General features: G+C 62.3%; 1 protein-coding gene across 1 annotated transcript in view; it reads right to left on the bottom strand.

Annotated features, from left to right (window-relative positions):
• SHANK2 (SH3 and multiple ankyrin repeat domains 2) overlaps window positions 1-12,106 on the bottom strand; it is a 463,461-nt gene that overhangs the window by 385,886 nt on the left and 65,469 nt on the right. The window contains exon 3 of the mRNA XM_029957270.1: window positions 4,842-5,061. Coding sequence (XP_029813130.1) covers window positions 4,842-5,048 — 207 coding nt within the window. The 5' untranslated portion in view covers window positions 5,049-5,061. The remainder of the gene's footprint in view (window positions 1-4,841; window positions 5,062-12,106) is intronic.

Below are 12,106 nucleotides of genomic sequence, written 5' to 3'. Positions count from 1 at the left end.
ACACTTCTCCAAAGAGGACGTCCAGATGGCCGACAGACACATAAAACGATGCTCAACGTCACTCATCATCAGGGAAACACAAATCAAAACCACACTGAGACACCACCTCACGCCGGTCAGAGCGGCTAAAGTTAACAACCCAGGAAACAACAGATGCTGGCGAGGGTGTGGAGAGACGGGCGCCCTCCTGCACGGCTGGCGGGAATGCACACTGGTGCGGCCGCTCTGGAAAACAGCGTGGAGGCTCCTCAAAACATTAAAAATAGAACTACCCTAGGACCCAGCAATTGCACTGGTAGGTATTTGCCCAGAGGCTACAAAAATGCTGATTCAAAGAGGCGCGTGCACCCCAATATTTAGAGCAGCGCTATCGACATCAGCCAGAGTATGGGAAGAGCCCCCATGTCCATCGACTGATGACTGAATAAAGAAGATGCGGCTTATACATACAATAGAATATTACTTGGCTATAAAATGAATGACATCCTGTCATTTGCAACAATGTGAATGGCGCTAGAATATGACATCCGAGAAAGACAAATACCACACGATCTCACTCCTGTGGCATCTAAGAAACACAACGGAGGAACACAGAGAAGGCAGCGAGAGAAGAGAAGGAAGCCACCACAAGACCCTTCATGACAGACAATAGCCTGAGGGTCGATGGAGGGAGGGGGTGGGACGGGCTGGCTGGGGGCGGGGGTCGTTAAGGAGGGCGCTCCGGTGAGAACACTGGGTGTTGCATCTCAGGGACGGACCCCTGGACTCTACGCCTGAAACCGATACAGCACTGGATGTCAGCTAACTAAAATTTCAATGATAACAAAGAAAGAAAAAAATGACAGGACAACACTCTGCGCACGAATTTAATAAGCAGCATTGTATCAGGAAAACCAAAAGACCTTCATACAGCATCTGGCCCACGGAAACTGCAGGTGTGTCACGGGACCCGGGGTATCCCGTCCAGGTCCAGGAAGTGCGTGCGCAGGGCGCCGGCACCGGGCTGGGAGGGAGCTGAGGGAGGTCACGGTCAGAGCGCCGGGAGATGCCAAGTCGCTGACCCAACAACAGGACAAGCCAGGCAGCAGCCTGGAAATAAGGAGACAGGCTACCGAAGAGACCAGGGAAGGCGGAGGGAAGGCGCGGAAACCAGACGTGCGATCCGCCAGTGGGAACGCACCCGGTTCAGAGGAGGAGGACCCACACGAGGAGAAGCCGCCACAAAACCTGGTACAAACACAACGGAAACGAGCCATTTTCAAGATGAGCCCACGGCTAGGACACCGAATGGAAACCCTGCAGAGGACAGGGCGGCGAGGCCCGGGATGGAGGAGAGGCGGACGCGGAGAAGCCCAGGGGGAGTGGCCGCCGTCCACGAACACAGGCCCCAGCCCGCGCCACGGAAACGGGCGTGTGAGGGAACCTCCCGGACACGAGGGGCGCACGGGATCTGCACGCGGGAGGCTTTTCCAAGAAAAACTGACGGCCAGCACCAAACCCCGGCTGCATCGGAGCCGGGGCCAGTTCTTTGGGAAGCCGGGCGACGTCCCCGGAGGCTGGGGTGAGTTGGGCAAGGAACCCGGATCCGATGGCACGCGGAGAAAGCGACGCACAAGCCGCAGGGACAACACGGTCGACCCTCCTTGGTCACGGCTCCACATTCGGGAGTCCGCCTTCTCGTCACCTTTCTTCGTATCCCCAGGTCGGTCTCCGTGGCTCTTCCGTGACCACGTACAGAGCGGCCAGGCGTTTGGGGCGTCCGACCTGCCTGCTCCTGGAGCGGGGGCCCGGCGACGCGGCTGCTTTCTTCACTCAGCTCTCCCTGCATCCCGCACGCCTGGGTGCTTCTGGGGTCCATCAGCGCCCGTCCTTGTGCTCCTGCTGTGACTGCGTGGTTTCCAATGGTCGCAGGCACCGTGTGGAGATGGCGCCGGGCCGTCCAAGCGCGGGAAGCCCAGGTGCATCGTGATGCTTCTCGCCTGTGGTGTGAGCTCTGTCCAGGCGTGAGCTCTGTGGTTCAGGACTCGCTGTAGAGGCCACTTTATAGCCCGGGAGCACCCAGGACCTCCTGGGACCACCCAGGACCACCCCGGACTGCCCAGGACCCCCTGGGACCACCGCAGACCAGCAGCATGTCCGCCGAGGGGGCGCTGCCCACAGGAATTCTTCCCCAAATGACACCACCAGCTGGATAACTGCCTCTGATTAAGAGGTGAATATGATGAACAGAACAATGAAAAGCAACAGCGGGCGTCCCCGGCGATGGGCGCTCGGCCCTGTTAGAGAGAGCAGCCCAGGGGGCTCCTGAGCTCCGAGGCAGCTGTGGGGGTGGACGGTGTGTGCTCCCGGCTCTGCCCCAGCAAGCCTCGGGGTGCGTGTGTGTGAGCGTGGGCATGTGTGGCTGTGTGTGCATGCACGTGCGTGTCTGTACATCTGTGCACGTGTGTGCATGTTTGCAGGTGTGTGCACTGCATGTGCCTGTGCATGTGTGCCTTTACGCGTGTGTGCACATGAACGTGCATGTGTGCGCCTATATGTCTGTGCATGTGTGCATGTTTGCGTGTGTGTGCATTGCACATGCATGAGCATGTGTGTGCGCCTATACACCTGTGCATGTGCACATGTGTGGAAGTGTGCATGTGTGTGCATGCATGTGTATGCCTGTACATCTGTGCATGCATGTGTGTATGCGCGCATGTGTGCACACATCTGCCATCTGCCACAACCCTGACCTCTACCTTCCCAGGCCTAGAGCCAAACTCAGCTTCCCAGCCTGCTTTGCAGTCAAATGCGGCCTCCGAGGAAGCAGGGACGGTTGGGGACATGACGTGGTCCCAGTCCTTTCTGCTCTCACAGCCTGGGCAGACCAGGGGACCTACAGAGGGCCCAGAGCCCCGGGGCGGCCCGGCCACTGGGCAGAAGGGGCCTGGGTTCCTGACGACGGTGTGGAACAGAACCTCCGTGTCCTCACGCCCACGGGTCTGGCGGGCCGGCTTGGAGAAAGACACGCGACACCCCCGTGCTGGCACCGGACGCTTGGCAGCCTATCACGCCGATCAGCCTAACTTACCCCAGGGAGATGAGAGGGCGCCAAGTCCCTGCGGCGGGAGGAAAGGGGAAAACCGTGACCAGAAACGAACACGAAGACTCAGCCTTCCAGCGTTTCGTAACTTCGAAGTTCACAGATTGATTTGGAAAGAGTCTCTCTTGCAGCCAAGAAATCGCTGGAGTTCGGCGTTTCCTTCGCTCTTTCTTCCTTTTATATGGACATGAAACCACTCGATGCTCGTCTGCTGGCAGCCCGCGTTCACCCGCCTGTTTCCGTCCGTACGCACAGGCCCCGGTGGCCCATTGCCTTTGGGAGAGTCACATGCAGGATGCGACCGATGCCTGTGCTTTCCCAACGCCGGAGTCGCTTTTATGAGAAATGACAAATGACGCAGAAGAAAGAACACCTAAAGGCTGCGCCTGCACTCCGTGTTGTGGGCGGCACGCCGCCGGCGGCGCCACGGAGCCCTCTCTGGGGCGTCTTCTGGAAGGCATGGGGCTGACCCTGCTCGGAGGTGATGAGTCAGCAGGACGCACCCCCAGGCCTCGCTCTGGAGAGGGCGGCGTCCTGCTGGAGCTGCTCCTGCACAGAGACGGGAGCCCCACACCTGGAGGCACCGAGCCAACCCCGTAGACCCCACGGTGCCGGGAGGCGGGGGCCTGATGTGCACAAGGGGGGAGGAGGGGGACACCGTCACGTAGCATCACCAGCCGTCTCCTCCCATCCTGAGAGGACCCCCCACCCACAGCCTCTGCCCGGGGACTCTGCTCCTGGCACAAAGGGTGCACGCAGAGCTCCTGGCCCACCCCCCGAGCACCCCAGAGGCCGTCCATACCACCCGCTGCTCCCACTGCCTTTAACCCACTCTGAGCATGCAGGGTCCACACCCAATGACTGACAGGGACCTGGGAACCAGAGAGCATGAAGGTGACCCACGTCTCACACAGGTGCCCCTGAGTCCGACCCCAAAGGGGGCCCAGAGGAGAGAGGGCTGCGCTCAGAGACAAGGTCCCCTGACGCATGGACACAAGAGAATTCCCACCACCGGGTGCACCTGCTCAGCCTGGCTGTGGGTCTGCCAGCCTGCCAGCCTCTCTTGGGGTGGCCGTGTGCCCCAGACTCCGCCCGGCCCGACGGGTCCCCCGCACCCCAGACCCCGCCCCTGGGGTGCTCACGGGCTTCGGTGACCTCGTCCCACTCCCCCACGGCACGAACGCCTCACATGGCAGCTGCACAGCCCCAGCCCTGCCTGCGCCCCCACGAGCCAACCCTCCAGGCAGCAGCCATGCAAGCAGGCCCGCCAGCAAGGACCCACGGCCACCAAACAAGTGTGCGGCAGGGCCCACACCAGGGCCCACACCAGGGCCCACACCAGGGCCAACTACCAGGGCCAACCCAGGGGCCCAGAGCTGGAGGGACGAATGGGAATCAGCGGCGGGCAGTGCAGGGAGGGGCAGGCTGCACCGGGCTCACACGGCCTGAGAAGGGGCACGGGACACCGGAGTCCGTGCACCACGGAGCACAGAGCAGCGGAGGGAGAGGCAGGGCCCCCCGGGTGCTGGAGGCCCCACTTGCTAATGCGTCCACGGGGCACGTTTCCTCGGCAAGGCTGGTCCCCGTGGCCTCGAGGCCTGGGCTCGCCCGCCCCCGGCACATGGAAGGTGCCAGCAGCACGCTGTGAGGCAGGCAAAGGCAGCCGGGGGGGGGGCGGGGCACGGAGCAGGTGCACGCCGTGCAGAGGCCGACCACAGGCACACACGGCACCAAGCGGACGGGAGCGCGCGGGGCCTACCGTCTGCTGCAGGTCCTGGATGAGGATGCGGATCACCAGCGTGTTGCCCTCGGCCTCCTCCGTCCTGGGGGCGCCGGGCCTCTCCGCCGTGGCCCGGATGGTGTCGTAGACGGTCTCCTCCCTGGAGCTGTCGGACTCTGAGCCCACGGAGCAGTCGGAGAAGCTCTGGGCCATCTCGTCCTCGCTGGAGGTGGGGCTACGCGGCATGGCTGTCCCGGGCCTGCGAGGCGGGAGAGGAGGAGACCACATGAAAACCAGACCGGATCCCCAGGGCTCGGGGGGTGGGGGGGCCGGCGTCGCGGCCTCGCAGTCCCACGCCAGCAGGAATACCGGGCGTGGTGCACAGACCCCTAAAGGCGGGGGGAGCCCGGCACCCCCAGCTGCGCCCCGGAGCCCGGGGCCAGGAGGCGGCCAGGACCCGGCACGCGGAAGGAGCCCTAACCAGCGGCGGCCAGGACCGAAGCTCCCAGGGACTGACCGAGGAGCCCCGGGGGCAGCTTGAAGCCTCCCAAGGTGAGGGGGAGAAAGCTCCCTTTTGTTCTTCTATGAAGACAGAGCAGCAGGAGAGGAAGAAATGCCGGAACCGGGTCACAATGGGACCAAGTTCATGCTTTAAGAACCCCCCGCTTCAAACACGGAGCAGTGACGGGTGACAGGTAAAAGGAGCACAGAAAGGCAAGGCCAGGCTCAGAAGGGAGACGGTCCCCGGCCCAGGACTCCGGTGGAGCCCGAAGTCAGGAGCAGCCTGATGTGGGGAGCCCCGGGATCCCCAAGAGTCTGAAAGCGCAGCCTGCCTGACAAGGGGAGGCTCCCCAGCGAAGACCAGGGCGGGGCCCCGGCTGGCCCCAGACCACGGCTGGCGAGGGGCAGCCCCCGGGAGGAGGCAGCTCGGTGGGCAGGGCTCCGGGAAGGTTGGGTACCAGCTGGTGTGAACGGGGGGGCCGTGCCAACGCAGCCAACCCCACTTCCACATGAACTCTGCCAAGGAGGCCACGGGCCCTGCCCACGCGGCGCGGGCAGACTGCTCTGCAGACTCAGGGCCGTCCGAGCACCCGGGGACGTAGGCCACCCTGACCGTTCAGGGGCAGGCTGGTTACGTCCCGGCCTCTTCCCACGGAGGGCACGGCTGTGGGCATGAAGGAGCCCCCCCCGCGTGAGGACCCCACAACAAAGTACCCAGCCGCTGGGGGCCATGGAGGAACACACCCGCTGTCGGGCCCAGGCTCAGGCCCGGCAGGTGCAGGGGTGCGTGGCCCCTGCTCTCGTGTTTCATGACCCAGGGAGGCTCAGGAAAGGCCAGCGTGGGGCACAGGTCACCCAGCGCCAACTCTGCGCTCACTGTGGGAAAACCAGCATACACTATTTCCAGAGCTCATTTAACGGCCGCAAACGCCCTGTGGAAGCACGCCACTGCTCTGCTCGTGGGGTCAGTCCTGGGGCACAGGTGCCCACCAGGAGCGCCACCTCAGACTTTCCCGGGGTCACCGGACACCCAGGAGCCCAGGAAGCCCAACAAAGCGAAGGAGCCGCTCCAGAAACGCGCCCCCTCCCCAGGGGGATGGAGAGACCACGAGCAGGGTCGGGCTCCTGACCGCCCGGAGGGTCTGCCCCGTCCTTGGCGCAGGGGCCACGATTGTGTCACCAACAGACATGGCCTTGTTTGGCCTGCACAGGGTCTTAAGTGCTTGCAAACTTTTTAAAAAAATTTTTAGTGTTTATTTTTGAGACAGAGAAAGACAGAGCATGAGCAGGGGAGGGGCAGACAGAGGGAGACACAGAAACCAAAGCAGCTCCAGGCTCTGAGTTGGCAGCATAGAGCCCGATGTGGGGCTCGAACTCACGAACCTGAGAGATCAGGACCTGAGCCAAAGTCGGACACTTAACTGAGCCCCGCAGGTGCCCCTAAATGTTTGCAAACTTAACCCAGATTTCTGGCTTACAGTGACCATCGGGGGCTCTGGCGGAAACGGGGGCTGCAGCGGGGCCCCCAGGGGACCCTCCAGGCCTTCCAGCCTCTCCTCATTGGTGCCGGTTACTCACAACATGAGTTTGAGAGCCGGACCACGGAGTCATCCGGTCGTTCATGCTGGTCCCCTCTGTCTCCCCCAGACCACCTGCAGAGGGTCACGGGGCCAGAGAAACGTCTCAAACAGCAGATCATCCAAATCACCCAGGAAAATTTTTATTTCTTCAGACTTGAAATCTCCAGAGTTAACACCAGTGAGATTCCGAATTAAAACGTCACAGCCAATGGGTGTTTCTACCGTCACCGGCAGATGAGTCTGGTCTGAGCTCCGTGCTCCGCCACCCGGAGGAGCGTGATCGCTGGTCAGGGGCGAGACGGCGGGGACCGGGGACAGGACCTGGGTTTCCCTGGCTCCGCCCTAGCAGGGTCCCCGCCAGCCTGCCCACAACGGCTAGCAGCGTGCTGGTTCTCACCGTCTACCCCTGTGCAAAAGTAAGTGCCTGGTGTGATTACACAGCATGCGCTACGTACAGCCTTTGTGATACAGAGCAGGGTCACAACCAGAACGCGGAAATCATGTAATAACGTACCGTTATGTCTATACTGTAAACAAGAAATCATAACAAGCAACAAACGATCACTTGTAGAGATACCATATAATTGTATGCACTTCAGTATTCACAACTCTGTCCCAGGCTCCAGGGACCCGTCCCCTCTGAACGGCTGCTCTCCGTCCGGCTGCAGGAAGGTACTCGGGGGCGCTCAGAAAGGCAGCGGCACCAGAGTTCTGGGTGAATCGGTCCGGACGCGGTCTCGGCAGCTGCCAGGGGCCCAGCCTGCCCCTGAAAGAGCTCAGCACGAGCACAGGGGCGCGGAGACGCACACCTGCCTTTTCCCGGGGGTGGGGGACAGCGGGAGACGCTCGGCACTCAGGCCTCCGCAGTCACCATGGGCACGGGCTCTGTCCGTCACTCGGGGCTCCAGGGGGCTGCTTCCTGTCCTGATGGGGGCTAGTCGGCCAGAGGACCTCCTGCTCTGACCAAGAACTGCCTCCTCCCCTCTTCACCACATGCCCGTGCTGCTTCTGAACCCCACAGAGACCAGAGAGGACACGGCCAAGGTGGCCTCACACTCACAGGACAGCAGGGGACCCCTGTCTAATGGGGAGGGACGCCATCAGGGTTATGGGAAGCCAGACACAGGTGGAGGCTAAGGCGGCCATCCGGGCACCCAGGCCACCAGCTCTCCCCCTGAAGGGTGGGCGCTGACCCCGGGAAGGTCAGCCCCCCGCAGAACCTGGCTCAGCGCACCATCTGAGACAGGTCAAGGGCAGATGGCTGAGAGCAGGCGGGGCTCCTGGCCCCCAAGGTACTTCCTCGGCGGGCTCACACAGGATCCATGCCCGCTTCCTAAAGTAGCAGCCGGGGCACCGCTCCCCACGGGCGCCCACCCCAGCTCTTCTCACGAGCCCTCCGCTGTGGGAGGCGGAGGCTAGATGGCGCCTTGGCAATCCGCCCAAGCACGTGACACAGTATGGCCCGCCTGCCTCTGGTGTACCCACCTCCCAGCCAGATACCGCGATAAGTGTACGACCAACGCAAAGCCATGAAATTGGTTAGCCCTGTTGCTGTCAGCCAATCATGAGCGGCTGCGTAGCCTGGACGGCCTGTATATATGGGAGAGCAAGCGGCGGGGAGGAGGAAGAAGAAAGAAAGAAGTGGCCAATAAAAGCCTCTGCAACGAATCTCGGTGTCGTCAGTTCTTCAAACTGTGGGCAGTTTGGGCGGCTCCGGCACTCCGCTGCCTCGATGTGAGCCGTTCCCCAGGGTCACCTTGCTCGGGCGGTATTTCAGCGTCTGTATGCGGGGGGGGGGGGGGATTTGTTTATTCACCACCCCCGCCCTGCAGCAGTGGGGACACTGCGGGCGCTCAGTGGGCAGGGACAGGGCAGAGGGGCTATAGCATAGACCCTGAGGCGGCCGGACGGCATGGTGAGCTTGGGCACGGCTGGAGGGCAGGGGCGCTGCCAGGTCCCAGGATCTGCAGGGCTGGGGGTGGGGGTAGATTCAGGGAGACCCTTCGCCAGGACACTCGCTGGGAACCCAGGGCCCCTCATGGTCACTCAACTAGCCACAGAACTTGTCTGCAGCCGGACCCACCGGGCTGGTGACCGTCAAGGACACACAGGTCTGAACCGTGAAGTGGGCACACCCCCCGCGGTGGCTTAATTTCCAGAAAATTAAAGAGGGTTGGACGGCATTCAAGGATGTTCACCCCCAACTGAAACCAAAGTCCACCCCAGACACAGACCCGATAGCCCGGAGAGAGAGGGGCTCCCGGGTCCCAGGCGCTCCTGCGACCCACGGGCCTCCGCACGCAGCCCCCGCCGCAAGGGCACCGCCGTGGCCCCTCACACTGCCCCGGGGCTGACACAAACAGACGCACCTGCCACCAACGCGCGGGCACAGGAGGCCCCACCGCGCGGGTCTGGGGAGGAAACGGGCATCTGCACCCTGGGCCTCTGCGGGACGGCCCGGGAGCTCGGGGCGGAGACCTGAGCAGCAGGGCCTGACCTCACCAGGCGCGTGAGCCACGAGACGGGCAGGCCTGCGGGAAAGGCAAAGCCCCGGGAAAATATCTAATGATGAACTCCCGGGCGGGACGGCCAGGTGACAGGGTGCCCGGCCATGTCGGACTTCGGGCCAACAACAAATACATTTTACTGTAAATGTTCCCCGAGTATTGCACGGGACATGCTTCCACCAAAACCCATCCATTGTTCGTCTGAGACTCAGACAGAACGGGGCGCCTGCACTGTATCAGGCGACACCGTGGGGGCCGGGGGGCCGCGTGGGCGCCTCATCCCGCGGTGAGGCGGGCGGGGCAGGTGCGAAGGCCTCGGGCGGAACCCAGCCTCCCTCGGAAACGTCAGTGCCGGGCGGGGGGAGCAGGTTACCCGCCACCCCTGGGCAAACATGCCGGCACTCAACCTCTGGGGCGGCTATGGAAACACAGGTTGGTAACGGGCACTGTTCCTGAGAACGTGTTTCTCTCACCCACCCCCCTGGGGTGCCTGTTAGCCAGGAAAAAAGGGTGCCTGGGGGGCTCAGTGGGTTAAGTATTAAGACTTCGGCTCAGGTCACCATCTCACAGTTCGTGAGTTCGAGCCCCGCGTCGGGCTCTGTGCTGACAGCTCGGAGCCTGGAACCTGCTTTGCATTCTGTGTCTTCTTCTCTCTCTGCCCCTCCCCAATTTGCACTCTGTCTCTCAAAAATAAATAAAAACCTTAAAAATTGATAATTAAAAAAATAAAATAAAATAAAAAATAAATAAGTGTTATTCGGTTTTGCTACCTTTCTCTATGGTTACAATGTTAACAAACAGTACCTGTAAAAATCCGTGACAATAACCTAGGATCAGAGGCTTTTTGGTTTTTAATGATGTGTCAGACACAAGTCCCTGATCGATCAAATCTCCTCCAGTTTCTGGTGCCCAGTGTGGTCCAGGCACTCTGATGCTTCCGGAAGGGCCGGCACACACCGACCCCAGGCGCCATGCTCTCAGCGTTAGGGTTACTGCCCTCCGTCCTCACAAGAGTGTGGTCGGCAGGAGGCTAATGTTATGGCTCCTGACTTAGGTAAGGGGCGGCCCGGACTGGACAGACAGGCTCCAGATGTGCCCTTGGAGCCGCTCCCAGGAAACCCCGTGTGCCAAGGGGCTTCGAGGCTGAACTGCCCACGAGAAGGGCAGAGCGGCATGTGGCCTGGGAAGGGGACCGAGGGTCAATTCCCTCCCGTCTGGGCACCGAGGCACAGCCCTCTTCCACACCGCGGTGGACGGGGGCCAGCAGGCAGGGTACAAACTATGGGCATTGATGGATGTACGTTTCTAAATTTTTTTTAAGTTTATTTATTTTTGAGAGAGAGAAAGAGACAAGGCATGAGCAGATGAGGAGCAGAGACAGAGGGAGACAGAATCAGAAGCAGGCTCCCAGCTCTGAGCTGTCAGCACAGAGCCCAACACGGGGCTCGAACCCACGAACCATGAGATCATGACCTGAGCCGAAGTCGGACACCTAACCAACTGAGCCACCCAGGCGCCCCATTAAATTGTGGACCTTAATTCTACATCAGCCCGAGGCTTGCAGCGGGGAGCTGGCAGGGACCCCAGACTCCCTCTGCCCCCCCCACCGCCATTAACAGATGCATTTTTGCCCCAGTCCCCCCTCGGATAAGCGGCCTGCTTCCCCCCCCCGGGCCCTGAGGCACCAAGGAAGCGCAGCCAGCGCCTTGCCCCCGGCCCTGCACTCAGGGTCTACAATGAATGTGAAACCAGAACACGGCTGCGGGGCCCAGCCAAGCAGGGCCTTCCGAAGTCAGGCGCACGGCCCAGCCCCAGCCCTCTGCCCCCAGGGGGCTCTGGCCCCTGCGCCAGGACACGAGGAGGGTCTGCATCCTCTTGCCCGACCACACCGACCCACCACCAAGGAAGCTTCGGCCGCGTCCCCGCCAACGGCTGGCGCAGAGCCGCTGTGGGGCTTCCGCGGGGCGGAGCACCCTCCAGACGACAGGGTGCCAGCGGCCAGGTCTAATTACTGGGTCTGGGAACTGGGCGCATCAGACAAAATGACAGAGCTCTGGGACATCTAGGGGGAACTGGAATGTCACCAGGATCTGAAACCTGCGAAGGGTCTTATGAAAATGCTTTCACCATTCCCAGTCCCGACAGTGGCTCTTGCCAGCCTCCGGTGCCACATGACGGGCTCGGGAGGCCTGCCTCGAGGTGGGGGGTCTGTGGCCACCCCGCCCTGCTGTCCCCAGTAATGACAGCGTCAAGCCAAAGATGGGTTTCCTTTAATTCCTATCATTGCCACGGCTGTGGGACTCTGTCCTCTGTCCCCACAACTTTGACCTTCCTCAGTGAGGGTCCGGAGGGAACCCCTCTCCCCACAGGGGAGCTGAGAACTGCCGACCTCCTGGCGGGAGACGCCCTTCCGGCACCAGCCCCCCAGGACAGCCCGCTGCTCCCCACCCCCCAGGACAGCCCGCTGCTCCCTGTCCCCCAGGGCGGCCTCCTGCTCCTCTGCCCCCCAGGGCGGCCGCTGCTCCCCTGCCCCCCAGGGCGGCTGCTGCTCCCCTGCCCCCCAGGACGGCCCGCTGCTCCCCGCCCCCCAGGACGGCCCGCTGCTCCCCGCCCCCCAGGGCGGCCTCCTGCTCCCCTGCCCCCCAGGGCGGCCGCTGCTCCCCGCCCCCCAGGACGGCCCACTGCTCCCTGCCCCCGAGGGCGGCCTCCTGCTCCC

The sequence above is a fragment of the Suricata suricatta genome, chromosome 11, assembly GCF_006229205.1.
Source record: "Suricata suricatta isolate VVHF042 chromosome 11, meerkat_22Aug2017_6uvM2_HiC, whole genome shotgun sequence".
Lineage (NCBI taxonomy): Eukaryota > Metazoa > Chordata > Mammalia > Carnivora > Herpestidae > Suricata > Suricata suricatta.
Note: the sequence above shows the minus strand (reverse complement) of the source record. Positions and strands in the feature narration are given on the sequence as shown.